Raw genomic sequence first — 22941 nt, forward strand, 5'->3', positions numbered from 1 at the left:
ATGGATGGGCCTATGACAAAAAAAATAAATTGACAAGTTCACCCCTGCCTATGTGAATTCCAATTTTATTCTTATTTAAAATTTAAAAAATCTTATTTTTCTCTTAATTTCACACTTCATCATTTTATTTGTTATTGTTGTGAACTGCGCACCCTTATTATGACTCCAGAGTCGTGGCACCTGCCCTTCTCTATTGTTGTCCAAGCTTTCATTTTTCAGTTTGAGAGAAGATGAGGCTTGCGCAGGTTAAAGGAAGCAAGGCAGTGAAGATAAGTTCATTCTTTATCTGTTTTTTATATATCTGATTGGTCAATTCCAAAGCACAAATTGGATTTGGCATCGTGTAGTGTACTGAATTACACAATTTGGTATATAAATTTAAAACATATAGCTTTTAAAATTGACCAATCTCATATGTACTTCAACAATAAAAGGGTTCTGACTTTTGCAACCCGATATGCAAGAAGAAAAAGAAAAAAAAAAACGAAAAATCATGAAAAAAAAAAAACGCAGAACTCTCATCACCAACTAACCTTCACGGCCTTCAACAGCCACCTCCAGCCACAGGCACCTCGAGCCACAACCACCCACCACAATGAATCCAAATTGAAGAACAACTCATTCACTCAACCAAACCCTAACATATATTGCCAATGGGAAGAACCCATTGAGGTGCAAGGAGAATTTGCCTTCTTTTTTCATCCCAAATTCTCAAAGGAATGTAGGTAGATTAATTTTTACTACACCTTTATACCTTTCTTCTGACACCCCCATAAGTTATGTTAAAAGACGTTTTTGGCTTTAAGTAAATAAATCCTAAATTTCCATACACTTCACCTAACCCAGCTTTCACCCCCGCGACACCCCCAACAACTCATTTGTGTTCGTTCAAGCTTTTCGGTGGTTCTTTACACTATTTGAGAGTCTTTCACAAGTTGTTTGTGGTATAGTCATCCTGCAGTAGAGATTTGTGTTGGTTTTGTGGTGGAAAATGTTGGTTTTTCACTTATATTTGATTGGGTTTTTTTCACAAATTTGAATCTTTCATAGGTTTTTTTATAAACACATTCTCGATTATAGAATCTAAAAGTTATTCTCGGATTTTGAAAGAACTTCTAGATTTTAGAATCCAAAATATATTTTTTAATAAATAGATTTTAGACTGGAGAATTTGAAAGATATTCTCATATTCAAAAAAAGGCTTTCAGATTTTGTAATTCAAAATGCTTTTTTTAACAAAATACATAATGGATTGCAGATTTTGGAAGTCGTTTCCAAATCCAAGAATAGCTTCTGAATACTCTAATACAAAATGTATTTTTTTAACAAATATATTGATTTTTATGGATCCAAAGGTTGTCTAGTACTTAAAATTTGAGTTTGGCGTTGATTAAGTTAAGCATGATGTTGTTGACAAACTTATGGCTAAAACTAGAGGTAGTGGATCCCAAGGTGATGGTCCAAAAAGACCTACATCATCAGCCCCTAATGGAGATTGGGCTGAATCAGGGGAAATGAATGGTGTTGATGCTCATAAGAGCAACTACAACATGAGGAAGCTAGATGACCATCTGACCTCTCTTTGCTTGTTAATTTTGTTGATCATGTGGTTGTCAGGGTGTTGTAGGGTGAGGTAATAATGAAAAACCCTTAAACTAAATTGTTGAGATTTAGATATTTATGTTGAATCATATTGAATAAATATAAATATTTTTGTCAAGATTGGGGAGATGTAAAATTGGTCTCCCATGGTAGAAAGTTAGGAAAATTTGGGATGCCCTCATGCTGAATTGAGCCTCTTGTCCTTAATTCTGGATTTTTGCCTTTGCGCAACATTAGTTATGAGGTGTGGGACAAGAGGTTGACTTCATCCTTTGTGGAGAGGTGGCACGAGGAGACCAACACCTTCCATGGTGAGAAGACAATAACACTTGATGATATGTCGTCTCTTTCACATCTGCCCATTTTGGGTCAATTCCCTACATATGTCCCCCTAGAATACAGTGGAGTTGTAAATGTGTTTATGGAGTTGTTAGGGGTGGACGAAGGTCATGGTAAGGATGAGATGAGGCAATGTCACGGTGCCCACATACAACTAAGTTGGCTTAGAGAGGTTTATCAGGATTGTTACATTCTTCAATCTTGGTAGTGTGCTATGAGAGCATACTTGTTGCATCTGGTTGGATGCACCATATTTGCTTATAAGAGTGTCACATACATATTAGTTTCATACTGGTTGTTGTCCAGCCATCTATAAATGTGCAATAATTACTCTCAGGGAGGAACAACACTGACTCATTTTTCTAGTGTCCATATGAAGTTCTTTTCTCTCTCCCTTGATTAGAACACAAAACCAACTAAGAAGGTCAAAATTGTGGAGGTCACACCAACAATCTCAAGCAAAGACAATATATATTTGTTGATTTTTGTAAGTGGTATCCATCAAGAACATAAAGCTAAATGCATTCAACAATTTCTCAACATCAAGATGAGTCCAAAAAACATCACTAACAACAAGCGAAGACTCATGACACCTACTCCAGTGCATATAGTTGTCACAGTCTAACAACATCATTAATTGTTGTAATTCAATTCTTGGTCCTCTAACTGATCTCATGTATGAGTATATTGCATTGTATAATTGCTTTTCATTTATTGTGTCAAACCTAATAACAAAACCAAGTTCATAACCAACCCTACACACTCATTAAAGTAAATATTATCCCGTAACAAAAACCTATACAAAATTATTATTACAACATACATCACTTGTTAAAGTTATAATATACATCAATGAAATGTTATTAATGATGAATATTTTACGGCAAGTGTACCGTATCAGAAGTAATAATTTGTCCTTAAGGACGGATATCGAATCCACAAGGAACAATTGAAATATCAAGTATAAGATTCACTAAATAAAAAACAATAAATAAAAGATTTAGGATGTTTGTTTTGTATGATTGCAAGAATGTAAATAAAGCAAAGTAAATATTTGTTGATTCAATTGGGAAAATTGGGATCGAGGTTCATCATTCTCACTCTTTTTTATTTTGAAAAACATAATAATATTTTATCCTTTGATTGATATTGATGTCTGTATAAAATTCATTCATATCAATTTCTCGCATATAAAATTATTAAGATAGTCTCCTAATATCGATTCCTCGCATATTTATAAAAATTCTTTATCCTTACGATTAAATGTTGATAGCAATTAACATTTCAAATCTATTTCTAACATTCAAATATGTTAAGCCTTATCATTTAGGTCAGATAGTTAGAAGTATTTCTCAGTCAAATCTAAGGATCAAAATTATGATAAAACAAACATTACGGATAAAATGACAATATCAATCATCAATCAAAAACAAAATATTATATTTAAATATCACCTCAATACATAAGAGTTTGAACAAATTACTCATAATCCCAAATCATAGAATTAACCACTCATGTTGGCCATTACAAGCATGGAAAGCAATAAAAGAAGATCCAGGATGTTTTATTACACATTACAATCAAGAACATATGATTTTTTATCACCTTCTATTCTCCCAATGATGATTAGGGTTGTGTCTCACGCCTCATATTTAACTTAGTTGAACTTGGGCTAAGTGACTTCTCGTCTATGCGTGATTGGGCTCGCCTAGACGAGTTGGACGATAAAAAACCCAACTTCTCTAGAGTGATCTCGTCTGGGCGAGATTGAGCTCGCTTGGGCGAGTTCCTCTAAAAGGCTTTTGGCTTAGGCAAGTTTGGCCGAGTATTTGAGCGTTCTAGCTTTCCCTTTTTACCTTGTATATTCTCCTTTAGCCTTTCATCTCCATTTCCTCCTAAAATCCTGAAATTAACATAAATTTGGGAATAAATTGTTCTTATTCATATTATAATCACAAAATATGTAAAAAGATTTAAATTCATAAATTAGGGGTTAAATTATATTTATTTTAAATACCTATAAGTGTCTATATATTAATATGAAATATTATTGAAATATGACACTTATCAATTCACCTCATCTATTGTAAAATGGCTACCACAGTCCCCTTCAACCAATTCATGTTCAATGGGAACATAATTCACTAAGTCTTCCATAACAAACATTTTATCTACTTCATTGGATCTTTGGTAAAAAAATTGGATCCCATGTCCATACTTCAACAATCATTATCCTATATCTACACTAACAAATGATAAATAAATATTTTATTATAATTTGAACAATCCATAAAATCCACATAATGAACTTTATGCCTTACAAAAAATGTCCCATAGTAGAGCGTCTAGCATTTGACTTTTGGATTGGCCAATCCAAAAGGTGTTTATGGATCTGCAAATACGTTCTGGATTGGCCAATTTGGAAGCCAAATGTTAGACACTCCAATTCAGAAGGTATTTCTAGATCTGGGAACCCCTTCCGGATTGGCCAATCTAGAACATTGTAATGTGGAAACATGTTCTGAATTACACAATCCATAATGATTTGAAATGTGTTTATATCTTCTAGATTGGGCACTACAAAACTTGTTCCTAGATCCAAATAAATGTTATGGATTGGCCAATCCAGAATATTTTTTCAGATCTAGGAACACATTCTGGAAAGGTATAAACAAATTTCAAATTATTCCGAAATATAATCAAAATCACACCAAAAACGAATAGATCCACCACAAACAACCACAAATCACCGCAAACCATCTTGCAACTCGTGACAAAAGTAACCATCATCGTGGCCTTCACGAAGCTCCTGACGCACTTATCCCACTTACCTTCACAACAAAAACTTCATAAAATTTAATTGTTTCACATTAAGGTATTTATGGAATTAAATAAGTTATTGGGGTGCCAGAAGAAGGTATGCAGGTGCAAGAAGAAATAACCATGTAGGTATATTAGTTAAGAATAGTTTAAGGCCTGCTAATTCCTCGTTTATCCTATATGGGCTTCATCCCATATGGGCTTCAGGATTTTCTAAGTGGAGCCCAGATAGAGGCAAACTCTTCATGCACCTCCTTAACTTCTCCCTGCACCTCCACAATTTTTTTAATTCCAACAATATCTTTTTGAGTATGTTGGAGAGTGTAGCGCATTCTTCTTCATTTTCAAGTGGTGGTGGTTGCTTGTGGTGGCTGGTGGTGAATGTTGGTGGTTGAGGTAAGTTTTGTGGTCTTTTCACTGATAGTGGTTGCGTTTTCGTTCACTTATATTTTTTCATTTCTTTAGAAGCCACAAAACCTAAAAAAAAATCAACGAGATGCAAAAATAGAATACAAAACTCAAAAAAAATTATCTTCACACTGTGAACGTCAAATACAATAAATTTTCTTGTCAATCATCTCACACATGCTTAAATTGTGGAATTGTTCTCTCAAACATTGTGACGGGAGAAGAATGAAAGTGTTGCGGCTGGGAGAGAGATATGTGGAGGGAAGAGAGATATTAGAGTGTGAAGGTACAAGTAGGATTAGGTGAGATTATGTTTCATTTAATGTTATTTAAAAAAAATAAAATCGATTTTTCATAGTTAATATGGAGGTGGGGAAAGGTATAAAGTTGGAGGAAGAATTTTCTCCATATAAATAAATGAAGGTGTTTTTACTTAAGATTTTATGTTTAACTATATGATTTTTATATTTGACATTTTTTTATTTTAAATTTGTTCATGAAGTATTTAGTTATTAAGATTTTTCATTTTGTTTGAGTGTTTTGGCTATCTTTTTAGACATCAAATAGTCTTTAAAGAGCAATAAACAATTTTGATATTTTTTGGTTATTTCCTTTTTTTTCTTATTTTTACTTATTTTTACTTTTACATGTATTTTCATGTTTTTTCTAAATTTATAATGGTTTTATAAAGAACATAAAAGAAAATCTATTATATTTGATATTTTTTGGTTATTTCCTTTTTTTTCTTATTTTTACTTATTTTTACTTTTACATGTATTTTCATGTTTTCTCTAAATTTATAATGGTTTTATAAAGAACATAAAAGACAATCTATTATAGTGTAAAATGATGTTAAGTTTACATAGAATTCTTATCATTTACAAATATATTTTTGTAGACAATACTCTTTCTTAACATATTTTTCCATATACAGAGGAAATATACAAAGTTCTATGTATACGTGAAAATGTGTCTTTTTTTAGTGTAAAACCTTCTACATAGTTTCTTTCTTTTACTATTGTTATTGTTTTTTGTGTGCTTATTGTGCAAATTGAACAGTTTACACTGTTGGTGTTGGTGAAGCTAATCGACATTTGTTGAATCCAACTTCCCATTAAGACTTTTTCAGATCGAAGAGTTAGATATGTTTAGAGAATGTGTTGTTGTTGCCATTGTTGTACTCTCTCTTTCCTTCACAATCGCTCCTTTTCATTCGCATTGGCTTCGATGAACCTCCCTCCAATTTCGTTACCCTTCCTGCTCTAACTTCAATCCATGTTTGCTTTCATTCCCCAATCATTCCTTCGGAGTCACTGAGTTTTGTGCCCTAACTTTACTGTATCTTCACCTCCAATGTACCTTCAATCTAGATTTAGTTTCAGTGGACTTAAGGATACCCAATCCCCAACCTTGATGTGAAATCCCGCAAGTTATGCCCTTGTGAGTTTCCACATTTTTCTGCAACTTCTTTGATTAATTGAGGTTATCACCTCTTGTTTTTGCTTTGTTGCTCTTTTCGTTTCCATATCCTTTAACAAGGAAATACATGTTTGCAAATATATTAAGAAACAAATAGATTAGAAGGATCCGTTGACGAGTTATTTAGATAAAATATTAAAATATCTTATTCTCGGAATAACCAAAATAAATTGTATGTTTTGTTGTTCAGGAGTGGAATGGTAATGATTTTTAGGTGTCAATTCAAATTTACAATTTATAATATCAACGAGAGGCATGAATTTTGTGGCTATAGTAATTTTGTTCTCTCTCATCTGTTTTTAATATTCTTAAACCTTTTAAAGCTTACACAACACTTTTTTGTTGGTGATGAACAAAGTTTGGTATCATTGGGCAACAAAGAAGAGGCATAACAATGTTTGAGTTTTACATGTGAGAGATAGTCATAATTTGCACCATTAGTTCCATCATATGTTAATACTGCTAGTTTGAAAAGAAAAGTTTTAAGCCTTCAAGGTTCAGCCATGTAATGGTCATTTTATAGGCTACATCATACTTCTGAATGAGAATTAACGACTATATTTTGTGAGGTGATCAAGCTGCCTAGAACCTTGCCATCACTTTCACTATATTTTGGTACATCTTCTGTCAATAGATAATGTAATGGGCTTTTATTGATTTAACTATATTGAAATTCAACACAAATGTAGCCAAATATTTAGTATTGTCTGCTTCTTTGTGACTATCACTAGATACCTTCACTGGATTGGCCACAACTCCAACCCAAGGAGTTGTTGAATTCATGGAATTGATAGGAGTAACAACCTCAAACACAAGCATTTCTATCTATGCCCATTTTTGTTCTTCCAGTTGAATTTCTAAGAGAGATTTCAACTTAAAACCAAGAGCAGGTTTCCAAGCTCTCCATAAAGGTAATTCACTATTCTTGGTGGAAATATAATTGACTGCCTTTAACTCATTCTCAATAAATGTTTTAGAGATGCTTCCTGGAATATTAGCAGGGAGACCATTAACTTCTTGATGATTATCTGTTTCTGCAGTAGCAGTTGCAGATTGTTTACCCTTACTTACCCTTTGATTGTTGCATATATGTCTCATGAGTTGGGTCCCCTTTCTCTCATGAGCGTAGCTTATGAGTTTGCTCCTATCTTTGAATATCATGAATCTTATACACTCAAATGTGCGTAATAAATTATGCAAAATCTAGTCATGTTTGGAATGACATTGATTGTGATATAAACTAATTCAAAATACTGTAGTGTTTTAGATGGACTACTATAATTTCAAAAGATCGTGAGATATATGTTTTTTCCTCTTTCTTTTCAATCTTTAAATTACACGTGACAATTTTGTTTATGTACATGTTGTAATTTGTCTGTGTAATGTTTGATAACTATATTTTTGTGAAAAAAGAGAAGTGAACTGAAATTGAATTTTATGCATCTATGATGATTTAATTTATTCTAGTTGGGCTTTATATAGGAGTAGGAATATTTTCATATTGACTTTGAAAATTTTATGAATTAGTTCAATAAAGAGAAAAAAGAATGTCAAATCTCATTTAGTACTCATACATTTTGTTGTACCAGGATATGTGCTGGATGGGATGTGTATTATGTGCCATTATTGTGGTGCGGGCTTGCAAATTCTGCGAATAAGAAACAGGATAATGAGAGTAGTCTGAAGTTCAATGTTAAAGTTTCCATTAGGCCTTGAAAATCCTGAGGAAAGAAGCTAGAGTGAGCAAAGGCCAAGTGGTGTAGTAATAGTCCAGTTAGGAAATTCTTTACAGCAGTAGGAAAATGTATTAAATATGAACTAGAATATTTCTTTCATTAACACAATGGTGAAAAACATAATACACTTTTTCACTTTTAAATGAGTTCAATGTTCTTATAAAATATTATGTCTTACCGAAAGTGGTATTGTTTCTATATGTTTTATAGAGGAAGGTCACATAGAGGCTTGAGGATGAGGATGAGAACACAATAAAGAAGAAATTTCACTCTATGACTTTCCACAAACTTTCAAAGATGTTTAACGAAGCTAGAAAAGAAGGTAAGAAGCTTTAATGGATTGAAAATAATATATGAAACAACCTTCTAGAAAAGTGGTAGTGGAATATGTCTCCATATCGATCACAAAGGTGATATATCAAATAAAACCCCCGCATCCAATAAAGGTGTGAGTTTGCACACAGAAGGATTAATAAGCGTGCACACTTCATTTGGTATGAATTCTTTAATATCTGTTGCTATTAATTATGATACAATAATTATTTACTAATTCTTTACTTTGTAAAGTTTTTGTTTTTAGACACTGGAGTTTGGTCGTTCGGTCCATGTAGACAAAGTCTTCCAACAGACACATATAAGAAAGAATACAGAAGATTTTGTTGATAGATCTAGGCACTCATATGTGAGTTTCTTTCACTAAATCATACTAAATTTTTTAACTATTTTTATAATAACATGTCTTGTCTTATCAGGACGATTTTAGGAGTAGATATTGATAGGAATGCAGAGGCCCACTCGTCCAGACCCATTAGGATGACCCGAAAATCCACTTACCTAAGTGACTATGTATGAAGGAGAATTATGTTGAGTCATATACAATTCTGTTTTTCTGCTGAGTTTTAGGGGTAGATACGCAATCCAATTTTGTTTTGTTGTTTCCTAGTATTGTGGGTTGTCAATGATTGGCGTTAGATAATTTGTTTAAATACTACTATGATGAAAGGAATGGGGATAAGAAAAGAATTAGTTCTTATCTTCTCTCTTATATGTTTTCTGGATTTCTTCCCTTGTCCTCGAATCCAATGGAGTGACCCTAACTCTATCAGATATTCTCAAGTACTACCTGAGTCTACTTCTAGTGTGGGTGTCTCACACTGGACTCCCCAGACCTTATGGAGGAGAGACTGAGGAATCAATATTGGTTTGAGGCTGTAGGAGGAAGATATAAGAGATGTAATCGAGTCAGACATGTCGATTCTTATGATGATTGTGTTGAAGTTACTTGCAACAGACAGAAACAAGTTAACTCACAATAGATGGATCGATTGAAACTACAACTTAAAACTAATGAGGAGTAAATGCACTCACCTACCACCTCCAGCGGACAACATATTTTTCAGCAAGTGGTCACCAAGAAAATCAAGAGCAAGATAATGAACAACCACAATACGAACAACAACTAGAATCAAAACCATAATTGGCTTCATGATTACACTGATCATTAGTTTGTTAAGAAAATTTAATACACAATACTTAAATATTTAAATAAGACACATGGATAGCTAAATTGTCGTTGGATTTTTTTAATATGTTCAAATTTCTTTTGTTATGTTTAGTATAGTATAATTCTTCAAATTATATTTCTTTTATTATTATTTGTCATAAGTTAGTACAATTTATTTTGTTTCACTTTGTTTGAAATAGGTGCTATCATAAATTTATGTGATTTAGTTATGGATATAGTGTAATTGTCAATGAATTTGGTACATATACAATTACTTATATATCTAATTCATAAGTAATTACGTATGAATTTTGTCAGTATATGTAGATAATTATATACAAACAAAATCCGTAGGCATACAAATTATACTCTATAGTAATTAGATATGAGTTATTTCTGCACATAATTACATATACCTATGAATATTATGGTATGGCATTACCTATATTTTAATAATCTGTAACTGTTACTTATGAAATACTTACCTATTTATTTTTGTTTGAAGATAACTTATATGTAACTATAATTTACCCACTAATTTCAAATATTACTAATTATAGGACGACATTACCTATGAGAGAGATTTATTTATTTATCTTTATTTGAACTTATATATAACTACGATTTATCCACTAATTTCAAATATTATTAATATGGGTAATTTTAAATTTTCTTGCAGGGAATATAAAATCATTAAGAAAACATGCATTATTATTTACTCACTCTCATTCCATTATATCTTATTTCACTCTTGTAAATACATTTTGTTTTCGATTTTCATCTCTATCATCTCATTTCACTCTTGTAAATGCATTTTGTTTTCGATTTTCATCTCTATCATCTAGTTGTTTCTTCATTTTCTTTTCTATAAAAAATACTCTTACTCGAAATTTTCACTGAAATAACATAATGACTTTTGTTTTTCCATGACATGTTGTAGTAAATATTTACTAAGATCACAACAGTTTTTTTGCACGTCAGAATTCTGACCTTTGATTGGGTATTTTTTTTGGCTAGAATACCAACTGGAATATGTTTCCAAAGAGACCAAATTACAAGCTGGTTTTTTGTATTTTTTTTATTTTAAAAAGAATGAAAGGTGGGAAAATTAGGGAAAAAATAAAATATTAATGGTTAGAAATTAAATAACTTGAAGGAAAAAAATTGGAATAAAACTGTAGGAATATAAAATAAATTAAAAAGATATTTGAGAAGGGTAATTATATTTATGTGTAGAATATAATTATTTAGACTAGTAAAAATTAGATAAATAGATACTTCAAAGAAATTTAAATTAGAAAAAAATTGTAATGAAAGGTGGGAAAATTAGGGGGGGGGGGGGAATATTAATGGTTAGAAATTAAATAACTTGAAGGAAAAAAAAATTGGAATAAAACTGTAGAACTATAAAATAGATTAAAAAGATATTTGAGAAGGGTAATTATATTTAATAAATGTGTAGAAAGAAGATAATTCTCTAACCTACGTTTTTATTATTCATTACAAAATTACAAGAAAGATAGAGAACCATTTAATGTAAAATTTATTAAAATATGTCACTTTTAATAAATTTTACTTAAGAGTAAAAGGTGATTATTAAAAAACTCTTCAGAAAATTGTTATAATTGTTATTTTTTTACATCAAGAAAAACTTTGCATCATGATGATTATTATTCATCCCGAGAAAGTTAATGCGTCACATAATGATTTTTCTTTACTTTTTGGATTATATTTATTCCATAATAGATTATATTTTTATTTTCGGTAGATAACTATTCTTCTTATATAATTGATTATATAATATAATAAAAAATATATTAATAAATACAAAATCAAAATATTATATAAATTTGTGTAATAAAAATATTGAATAATATTATTAATAAAAAAATTATTTATAATAAAATTAAATTTATATAATAATAACATTCTTTATAGAAAAAAAATATAAAAATAAAAATCTTATTTAAAATTAATAAAAAAATTAATTACATTTTTTATAACAATGAATATTTAAATATTATTATTTTTATCTAATAAATTTTATATATTCACAATGTCAAGTAATTTATATTTTTTTAATACTCTATTTAGAAATTATATTTTAATTTGAACAGATTGTATGCACAAACAAATAATTTATATTTAATTTATAATTAATTTTTATGAGAATGATAAAATTATACTTACATTTTTATTAATTATAATCAATTTTGCTATAACTTATTAAAATTTATTATATTTCTAAATTTCTTGCAGACATCCTTTACACAATTACAAATATTATTTTTCTTAACTGAAACAATTTTTTTTAATTACGAATATCAATGTAGGAAGAGGGGAAGAAGATATACCTGTGAACAGTAAATATATTCTCCCCTCCAAATGAAGAGATGTAGAGAAAAAGTCACATCAGCATGTGCTATTTTCTGCGAGGGTTTTTAATATGCGAGAGTTTTTAATATTAAAAAACAGTATTTTTTTATTTATTTATATAATGTGATTTATTTTATAATTTTATATTACATATTTAATATTTTAAGAAATTATTTGAAGTTATCTTTTTATTTAATTTGTTGTTGCATTTATATTAATATATTTGTTTTATAATTATTATGTTTATGAGTTTGTAATTTATTTGATAATAGTTTTTATGAAATTATTTTCTATTTTTTATTTATTTATTTTTTTAGTATTTTTTTATTATTATAGGCTTTTTAATAATAACAAATATTATTTTTTATTTATATAAGATTTGATTTATTTTCTAATTTTATATAATACATGTTTAATATTTTAAGAAATTATTTGAAGTTTTATTTTTATTTAATTTGTTGAAAATACATTTTTTTCTAATTATAATTTTTAAATTATATCTATTTATATTTAATATATATTTAATTTTTAATTTTAATTTTTAAATCTACAAAATATGTGAAAGTTGTTTATTTTTAAACAAAAATAACTCATTTCATTATTAAAAAAATTTAATAGGCAAGGACAAATTTGTAAAGTAACATTTAACAATTTAAAAAAATAAATAAAACTCCCTCACAACCATCTTATTAAACTTTCATAAATTTTCCTTACACATCCTCTCTAGCATACCTCAATCCAAACAACCTCACTTTTTTCACACTTTCTTTTCACATCCTCATACATCCACTCCCTCAAATCTTCACATATCCACTCCCCAATCCAAACAGACACTAAGGTTATATTTGCTTCTTTGGATGAACTGTTAACAAGGAAATAAGTGAGAGGATATCAGTGGTTTGAATCCAGGATTTTGCAGGGAAGAGAAGGAGAGGATATACCTGTGAATAATAAATATCATTTCCCATCAAAACGAAGAGAGGTAGAGGAAAAGTCAGATAAACATGTGTTATTTCCGAATTTACCATCATTCATCGACAAGGTTTTTAATATTAAAAAATATTTTTTATTTTATTTATATACGATGTGATTTATTTTCTAATTTTATAGTATATTTTTAATATTTTAAGAAATTATTTGAAGTTTTTTTTGTTGTTACGTTTATATTAATATATTTTTTTATAATTATTATGTTTATGAGTTAGTATTTTTTTTATAATAATTTTTTATGAAATTCTTTTTATTGTTAATTAGGTTATATTTTTTTGTAGTATTTTTTTATCATTACTATAGGGTTTTTAATAATAAAAAATGTTATTTTTTATTTATATAACATTTGATTTATTTTCTAATTTTATAATGCATGTTTAATATTTAGAAATTACTTGAAGTTTTATTTTTATTTAATTTGTTGAATACTTTTTTTCTAATTATAATTTTTAAATTATATCTATTTATATTTAACATATATTTATTTTTAAATCTACGAAATATGTGAAAGTTGTTTATTTTTAAACAAAAATAACTCATTTCATTATTACAAATTTTTAATATGTAAGGATAAATTTGTAAAGTAACATTTAACAATTTAAAAACAAAATTTCATCACATCAAACTCCCATAAAATTTCTCCACACATCTATCCTAACATACCTCAATCCAAATACTCTCACTTTCTTCACACTTTCCTTTCACATCTCCACACATGCACTCTCTCAAATCCTCACACATTCCTTCCCAATCCAAATACATCCTAGTGGTCAGTTTAGATCCAAGTGTATACTATTCACTCGAATTGAAAGACACTGATTTGTAAAAAAAAAAATCACGTTTGTTTCAATTCAATTGTGAAGAACGAAAGACATTGATTTGTGGGAGAAAAGGAAAGTAACTACCCCAACAGTGAGAAGAAAGACAATGAATTGTGAAGAAGTTAGGTAATATAATATAATAATAATAATAAATTAATATATTTATATAATAATAATATAAATGTATTTATATAATAATTTAAATGTATTTATATAATAATTTAAATGTATTTATATAATAATTTAAATGTATTTATAAATAATAATAAAAGAAAATAAATTAATAATATAAATATAAAAATTATAAAATAATACAATATATGTAAAATTTAAAATACTAATAATATATATAAAAAATTAATAAAATTATAAATAATAATAGTAATTGAAATAAAATTTAAAATAAAAAAAATTATAAACAATAATAATAAAAATAAATATAATTACAAATCTAATAGTAATTAAAAAAAATATTAAATAATAATATTAACAATAATGTTTTATTTTTTATTTATAAAAATATTTTTTATATGTATCTATAATAAAAATAAAAATATTAAATATTAAATAAATTTAAGCAATAAAAATATTTAATAATATTATTAATAAAAATAAATACTAATAATTAATAATAATAAAAAATTTATTTATAATAAATAAAAATAAGTATACAAAATTTTAATTACTAAAAGTTATTTTTCATTTTTAAAAATTAGGATAAATTTATAAATTTACATTCTAATATTTTAAAAAATTAAAAATATCTTTTACATACATAACATTAATCATCAACTTTAACAAATTTCCTATATATATATATTAATCCAACTTAACTTTACACTTTTATCTTATCACTTCAAATCTACTCTTTCAAATTCTCTCCTTTCTATTCCTAATCCAAACACATCGTATATTCCATCAAATTCTCTCATTTCTCCTCCTAATCCAAACACACCCTATATAAAATTGATTTGAAATTGATTTGTTTTGATATGGATAAAATGGTCCACGTGTTACACTTGAATATTCATCGTCATCCGACCAGAGGAAAGAGACGCCCGATATCCAATGCTGTCAGTCTCACTCTCACTCCACGCACTATCATCCCCTTCAGTCACCAAAAATCCTCCATCTTCATTTCATTTCCCTTCATTCACTCTCTTTTCAATGGCCACTCTCTCTAGTTTCCACACCACCCTTCGCCCCTCTTGCTATCTCCCCTCATCACCCTCCTCACCTAATCTGCTACTACCTCCACCCCTCTTCTCCAAAACCCCTTCCACAACTTTCTTGGGCCACACTGAACGCCTCCTCAAATATGCTGCCACTTCCACAACCAACCGTGCGCGTTCTCTCTCTGCTCGCATGTCATGGGACGGTCCTCTCTCTTCCGTCAAATTGATCATTCAGGGTAAAAATCTCGAGGTATGTTTGGGTTTACCCACATTTTTACCCCTATTTTTTTCTCTAAAAAGCAACTATATTTGAAACACCAAATTCAGCTTTCTTGAGATTAACCTCATCAGCTACTCTCTTGGGTTTTAGCTCACTGATCCTGTGAAGCAGCATGTGGAAGATAAGGTGGGAAAGGCGGTTCAGAAGCATACTCACCTAGTGAGAGAGGTTGATGTGAGGCTTTCTATTAGAGGAGGAGGTGAATTTGGGCGAGGACCCAGAACTCGTAGGTGTGAGGTGAGCCTATTTTCATTTTCAAGTACCAATTTTGGTAACATGGGATGGGATTTATACACATTTACCAAGTGGGTTTAATTCTTTGATTCCGGTTTGTATTAGGTGACTTTGTTCACTAAGAGGCACGGAGTGTTACGGGCCGAGGAGGACGCTGAAAGCACCTATGGAAGTATAGATTTGGTATCATCAATCATTCAGAGAAAGTTGAGGAAAATAAAGGAAAAGGAGTCTGATCATGGTCGCCACATGAAGGGTTTCAATAGGTTGAAGGTTAGGGAGCCAGTGGAGCAACTACCTGTCCAAGAGGATGAAATATTATCTCCAGAGGAGGAGGAAGAATCAATTGAAGAGGTTGGTAGTTGGTACTTCACAATTAGGTCTTATTGTTTGGTTTCATTATATCTCTACTTAAATTCAGCTTCATATCATGCCTACTTCCTTCGTTTGCTCCGTTATGCTTTTGCTTTGCTTTCTGATTTTGCACATCTTAAATTGGGTTCCTACATGTTTTTTTACTGTTTCTAGAAAAGAAGTTTGAGATATTCACCCGTACACCTCTTTCCTTCCCCAAAAAATACTGATGCTAGATTGTGATATATTCTAGAAATAGAAGTGAAAGTGGTTCTACATACGCATAATAGAAAAATTGGTTTGTCTGGTTTGGAAGTGTAGTTTTGATGGTGTTTTGCAATGAGTAATTCAAACCTTGCACTCAAATTCCTTTCCTATCTGTTGTTAGTAGTCTAGTAGATGCATTCATGAGACATGATTTTTCTTTCTCTTTCCTTACATTGCTCCTACCCAAATTGCGAGTTGTCTTAACAGGTTGTTCGTACAAAGTACTTTGACATGCCACCCTTGACTGTGTCTGAAGCAATAGAGCAACTTGTAAATGTTGATCATGACTTTTATGGTTTTCGGAACGAAGAAACTGGTGAGAAATTTGTGTATATCTATCTATCTTTTGTTTGATTTGCTTCTCCCATCGTTTCCTTGCCCCTCTTCCCTAACTATGAGTAATTTATCTTTTGATATCCTGGGAAAATGTTTTTCGTTTGCTTCAGGGGAAGTTAATATTGTGTATAAAAGAAAAGAAGGTGGATATGGACTCATTATACCCAAAGGTGACGGTGAAGCAGAGAAATTGGAGCCTGTTGTGCTTGAACCGGCTGTAGAACCCTCCCTGAAAGAATGATATGTACCCACAAGAAACTCTTTTTGTAAGAATACAAGAGCTTGTATATGATTAGCGGATACTAATGGCAGTTTCTTGGGGCCAGTGCAGAGGTAATTTCAGTGTAGCCTCCGACATTTTAAGGTGCAAACCAAGTTTACAAGCATGATGTACGCTAGGATGACCAGCGACTGTAAAATGAAAGAGATACACCATTTTGTGCACACTGTATTTTCATATAATTTCCAGAATACCTCTTTTCTCCACACAATAATTTACATGGCTGGTTTTGTTCTGTTTCTTGTCCAGTGCTTATCCAGATTACACCATTAAAAGTCAATCATTTTTCACTCCTTTTGTTTTATTTAATTGTTCATCTAGTAAATTTATTGCGTATTGTGTAGAGGTGATTATGTAAATGTTGGCTGAGAAAAGAAAATGCAAGTGATTGAGTCACCAGTCAAACACCAGTTCTCTTGTTTAGGGTATGTGATAAACTAAAACGGCCAGAATTGTCTTTAATGTATGTGGTTATGCAGCAATGATGGTCTTCAAATAATTAAGCCAGAGAGGAGGGATCTAGAGCACCTTTATAATTCGAGTGCACTGTCCCCATATCTGTGAATATTCTAGCTACGGCTGTGGAAACATCAGCTACTTGAAGAAGGTTGAATAATAACATTTTATTCATTTTAGCTATTTAATTATTATTATTTCAGTAACTTATATTTTGTAATTGTATGAATTTGTTTGTTTAATGTAGTTTGAACTTACATAATAGTAATGCCTTGCTAATAATTATATGTTGAATGAATACTATAAAGTAATTCTGCATCACAGTTAAAAAAATATTTGAGGCTCTATAAGTAGTCAAATTCCACTTCCTGTCCTTCCTCTTTCTTCTCTATTGATCATATTAATTGTCACATATTAATGGTGAAAAGTTGGTTTTAATCTTTTTAAACTCACTTTTTAAAATAAATTCAGTTTCAACTCCATACATCATACATCCCTTTCAGCTGCAATATTTCTATTTTTCTTTATTTGCAATGTTTGAGAGAATCCCTTTCAGCCGCAATAAGCCGCATTATTTCCATTTTTCTTTATAGTGCAATGTTTGAGAGAACAGTTTTGAATCGAAGAAAATATTTGTTATATTCAACATTTCTTAGTGGAAAGATATTCTTATTTTTTAGTTTTGGATTCTATTTTTCATCTCAGATTTTTAATTTTATTTTATGACTTTCAAAAAAAAAAAAAACAAAAACACAGCAGTAAAAACACTATAAAATTTTTGAAAATCAAGAAAAAGACACAACATTTAACATTTATTGTTGAAATTAAAAAATATAGAAATTTAACATTTATTGTTGAAATTAAAAAATATAGAAATGGAGGGAAAAGGTATGGAGGTGGAGGTGGAGGTGGAAGGAGAATTTGCTTTAGTTGGAATTAGGAGAAGAGGTGGTAGGAGAATTTGCTTGAGTTGGAATTACATATGCAAGCCTGAATGTTGCAAAATCCCATGATACAAAATATTACCTTACCGTAATATATATCACGCATCCAGTGCCCAGTTACTAGCGCATGGCATGAATAAACGAGCATCATTCATGAATAATACGATGCATGTTTACATAGGGATTTAGCAGTCTTGTACCTGGGGGAATTGGGGTAAACCACCTTGACAAACCCTCAATATGCTGATGTAAACCAGCATTACCTTCAGTTATGGTTCATTTAGTTTTTTGAGAATCCAACTCAGATCAAACACTAAACTCCTACCTTCTATTCAGCCAAGAGTCCCTGCTAAATAATATTTGTATGAACTCCTGCTGCATAAACATAAAAATCCAAAGTCAACCCACTCTTCAGTACAATCTCACCTTGACCCTGCTTGCACAAGAGACCAAACTCGGGTTGAAAACCGTGCAACAAACCACGACCATATCATGATTACTAATCGCAGCGTATCAGGTTTGAGGTGTCTCAACTGTATATTCGAAAAGCCATTGTTTCTGAATATAGCGACAATCTATTTTGTCAAGTGTTTCATCTTTTTATCTAGAAAAGTAAAATGATTATGCTACACTATTGGCATAAAGATGCAAAAATCATATTGAGAATATATATATATATATGTATGTGTGTATATATATTATGGATTTCCTCTTAGAAGTGACTTCAAATATTTCATTCCAATCCTCTTTTTACCAATGTGACAGCCAAAGATATACTATACCACAAACTTTTAGGTTGCATTGACAGAGTAGTTTGAGTCGCATTTTTTCTGAGAAATCATATTTAATAAGAACCTGCTGCTTATTATAAAAAAAAAATATAAAAGTAAGATAAATGACATATAAAATGTGGAATAATTTGTTGGCCAAAACTGAAAAATTCCAGTTGAAAAGACAAGAAACTGTTTAAATTATAGAAATTACAGAGAGGTGATATGATATAGTATAATCGTGCATTTATTTTGTGTTTTCTTTACATCTTTTAATGAAAGATCATGTCTAATTTTCTAGATAAAATAATATATATTTTCTTTTCTTCAAATAAAATTGCACTCGTCTAATAAATAATATGATTGACTCAACTAAACAAACTCGTTCTGGATTGTGTTTATTTTTTTAAAAAATTGAATCAAACTAAATCAATAAAAATGGGTTAACTGGTTTAGGGTTTAGAATTGAAATTTCATAAGCGATAGGTGAACACCCCACGAAAATCAACCAATGGTGGTTAGCTATGATGCTGAGATACTTCAATCTGTATTACGTATCCCAATCCGATCCTCTAGAATACTTATTGATAAAATATCTAATCTATAAAGCACTAATATTTTTATAACGACAATAATTTATAATTTTTTATTTTGACCATTGCAATTATATATTTATTATATTCTAAATTTTAATATACACTTTTCAATAAGTATATATCACATAATAAGTAAATATTACATATTCTGTTATTTTGAAAATAAGCATATTGCCGTATGGTATCCGATACGTATCCATGTATCATAATATCCACATCAGATGCCAGTGAAAAATAAGTTTGCTTTAGAAAAATGTGTGTTTTAAAACATCATTGCAGGAAGAAGAACCTGTGTTTTCATACATGGTTGTAGCGGTCTCACTTCAAGATTTTCCCCCCTTTTTAAAGCCCAGTGGGAATTCTTAGAGCTGAAGAAGTGGTAGCACGACTCTTCGTACTATGTTTCTTTGATAAGGCTTTGAGACACAAGGAATGAAACAAAAAGGGGCATCAAAATTGAAGCAGAAAAAAGAAAATAGTTTGACTATTCACCTTTATGTTAATCAAGCTCGGCTATGCATGAGCCTTTTTTCGTTTGCCAGTGAATGTCTCCTCGGAAACAGATAAAAGCTTATTGATAGACATTCCCGCACCTCTAACACTCTTCTTCACTTCATACCTATGCTTAATCCTATCATCTAACTTATATCCAAGGAATGCAGGAAAAAACAGTAACTCCTCAATGTCACGCCCCATTTCCTCTATCAAGTACTCCATCTTCATCTCCAAAGAAGCGTGATTATACTGCAGTATCTGTGGATGCTTCTTGCTCATGGCAACGATATCTTCACATGAAAATCCATAATTCAAGAACATACCAATCACCTTCTGCATGTTCACACTGTTTGTCCTGTTAGCAGACCTAACTGCCACTGCGAAGTCCTTTGTCCTATACCTATACCCAATCTTCACTAGCAACACCAGCTTATATGCAATGTTCTCATGGAATGAAGTGCTGAGAAACGTGGGCGCTTTAATCAAGAACTTGAAGATGTCATCTGAATCTAACCCACATTCCTTGAGAAACTGTATTCTAGGACGCAGTTTCCTCTCTCTGCTAGCACTAACAATAGCCGGATACACTTGCATTATCCTAAAAATCTGCTTGTAATCTAGCTCAACAAAAGAACTAAAAAACCCAACATGTCCCTCCACATGTTCCACACTATAGCTCAAAAAAATGGGAAACCTAACCAGCAGTTTCCCAACACTATCCACATCTCCATCACTAAGCTCCATCAGAACATTGACTCTAGGAATAATTTGAGCATCCAAATCATGGTTCAAAATTTGAGGGCGTTTAAGAATCAAATCAATGCCACCAAAGGGTTCGAAGAAAGCTAAAGTTCTATCAATTTCATCAATCGACCTGCCACAGAAGACCTTTGGCAAACTCACTTTGTTGAGCACATGCACAACCTGGTCAACGGGGATTCCACGGTCAACGAGGAATCGAACCTTCTGAGGAAAACCCACCAATAACTTCTGTTCCGTAGAAGATAGGAGGCGATTCAGCCGCGGTTTCTCGATTTTTCCTTGCAATTCGTCTCGGAGGAAGGTTAACAAAGGGTCAATTTGGTTGTCTGTTAGGACAGTTGGGCGCTTCGTGATTAATTTGCCGAGAGCGAGAGGGTCGAAGTCGAGAGATCGTAGAGAACGAAGGCGAGAGCGCAATGATTCTAGAGACACAGAGGTAAGGTCAGGGTTGTTGGAGAAGAGCACTTGAGTTTCCTCAAAGCCAATCCCAATTTCTTGAAACAGAGAAAACAACGACGCTGAAAACACGAAGAAAGCAAGTGAGTTAGTAACGAAGGTGTTTGAGAAATTGCCTCTGAGGAGATAGCTGTTTACCTACCGGTTTGAGCATCAGCAATGGGAAGGGAATTGGTGCAGTGACTGCGGCGAGTGGAGTGGCGGTTTGATGGTTGGGGTTTGACGTGGCTTTTGGCGAGGGAGCATTGGGGTTGAGGGTGAAGTTTAGGGTGAAAGGTTGAAGAATAACGAAAGGGTGGGAATGGATGAAAGACGGTAGAAGAACACAAACACCAACAGTTACCAAACAGAGCAAGTGGCAACACCATCTCTTCTACGCCCAAGGATACCAATTTCTGTTTAGTGAAGTGGCAATGGTGAAAACGGACAACATGCCACCGGAACCACCCAAGCATAAAAAATGATTTTTTCTAACTTTTAAGTTATTATTTTTTTCCTTTTCTGTCATTTTTCTCCTTTTCAATTATTGTTTATTATTATTATGAATTTCGTATATAAAACAATTTAAAATCTTTAAATATATCTTTACATGTCCATATAACATATTTGTTATATTTTATAACTAATATTTAGAAATCTTTGAATAATTATTTCTTGCCATGGCAAATACTATAACTCTTTTAACTTCGAGTAAGAAGTAAAAATAAATAAAAATTATGTATAATGTTTTAAAGTTAGGAATTGGATTATCTTTGAATATCTACTTTAAGTTACATATTTTTATTTTAATCAATTTTGTTTTTTTTTCCGCTGTTAATGATGAGTATATTTTATGTGTACTTTTTAACTTGTCAATTTAATGTTTTTATGTTTTCAACATATTTAGCTTTATATCATATTCTACTTGGAATCTGTTGAAGTCTTAATTTTTACGTGCTAAAAATCTTCATTGACCTTCGTATTTTATAATATTTAATATGGAAAAAATTCTAAAATTAAATAAACTTAATTTATTTTTGAAAAAAATATTATATCTAAGTCTTCCCCTGTTATTATTACCTATCATGACTGAGAACTAAAAATAATATTGTTGATTGAAAATTGAAAACAACAAAAAAACTACAAATGAGGTAAAGCCTAAGAATTCACATTATTTGAAAGAGTAACATTAATATTAATATCATTGATTAACATTTATTCAAAGTCACAAATTTTGGTATGTCTCATTTTGGACAAGTAGTATTGAGAATTAATATTCCTCGTATTTTTTATCTTTGAAAATATTGGAACTAAAATTTCACGAATAAAAAATATGAAAATTAATTAGAGTTTTTAGTATAGTGGAAGAAATTAATTAGTTTCCTAAAATATGCTGAATCAAGTTTTATAGATCTTATATTAAAAGAAATATGTATTATCTAATCGTGTCTATAATATATTATTGTGAATCAAAAGTAGACA

At 30.7% G+C, this 22941-nt stretch overlaps 2 protein-coding genes and 1 long non-coding RNA gene across 3 annotated transcripts; 2 read left to right on the top strand and 1 right to left on the bottom strand.

Annotated features, from left to right (window-relative positions):
• Positions 1–6201: 6201 nt before the first annotated feature.
• On the top strand, positions 6202–9471 carry LOC137821477 (uncharacterized). Its single transcript, XR_011082814.1, has 3 exons — positions 6202–7559; positions 8238–9066; positions 9137–9471. It is a non-coding gene; the product is annotated as an uncharacterized lncRNA (long non-coding RNA).
• A 5596-nt stretch (positions 9472–15067) lies between these two features.
• LOC137820697 (ribosome-binding factor PSRP1, chloroplastic) lies at positions 15068–17236 on the top strand. Its single transcript, XM_068624896.1, has 5 exons — positions 15068–15500; positions 15621–15767; positions 15870–16118; positions 16593–16701; positions 16832–17236. The coding sequence occupies exons 1-5, from the start codon at positions 15144–15146 to the stop codon at positions 16960–16962; spliced, it is 993 nt and encodes a 330-aa protein (XP_068480997.1). The 5' UTR covers positions 15068–15143; the 3' UTR covers positions 16963–17236.
• Positions 17237–20136: 2900 nt separating this feature from the next.
• LOC137820698 (transcription termination factor MTERF8, chloroplastic) lies at positions 20137–21947 on the bottom strand. The gene is made up of 2 exons (XM_068624897.1): positions 21623–21947; positions 20137–21542 (listed from the first exon to the last, which is right to left on the bottom strand). The coding sequence occupies exons 1-2, from the start codon at positions 21933–21935 to the stop codon at positions 20281–20283; spliced, it is 1575 nt and encodes a 524-aa protein (XP_068480998.1). The 5' UTR covers positions 21936–21947; the 3' UTR covers positions 20137–20280.
• Between the last annotated feature and the right edge of the window lie 994 nt (positions 21948–22941).

This window comes from Phaseolus vulgaris, chromosome 9 (genome assembly GCF_000499845.2).
Source record: "Phaseolus vulgaris cultivar G19833 chromosome 9, P. vulgaris v2.0, whole genome shotgun sequence".
Classification (NCBI taxonomy): Eukaryota; Viridiplantae; Streptophyta; class Magnoliopsida; order Fabales; family Fabaceae; genus Phaseolus; species Phaseolus vulgaris.

Excerpts from the sequence above, each read along its gene's own strand:
- LOC137820697 (XM_068624896.1), top strand. The coding sequence starts at position 15,144 with ATGCTGTCAGTCTCACTCTCACTCCACGCACTATCATCCCCTTCAGTC. Across the intron at positions 15,768-15,869 it reads CCAGAACTCGTAGGTGTGAG|GTGACTTTGTTCACTAAGAG; the intron begins GTGAGCCTATTT and ends GGTTTGTATTAG. Across the intron at positions 16,702-16,831 it reads TTTTCGGAACGAAGAAACTG|GGGAAGTTAATATTGTGTAT; the intron begins GTGAGAAATTTG and ends CGTTTGCTTCAG.
- LOC137820698 (XM_068624897.1), bottom strand. The coding sequence starts at position 21,935 with ATGCTTGGGTGGTTCCGGTGGCATGTTGTCCGTTTTCACCATTGCCAC. Across the intron at positions 21,543-21,622 it reads CATTGCTGATGCTCAAACCG|CGTCGTTGTTTTCTCTGTTT; the intron begins GTAGGTAAACAG and ends TCGTGTTTTCAG.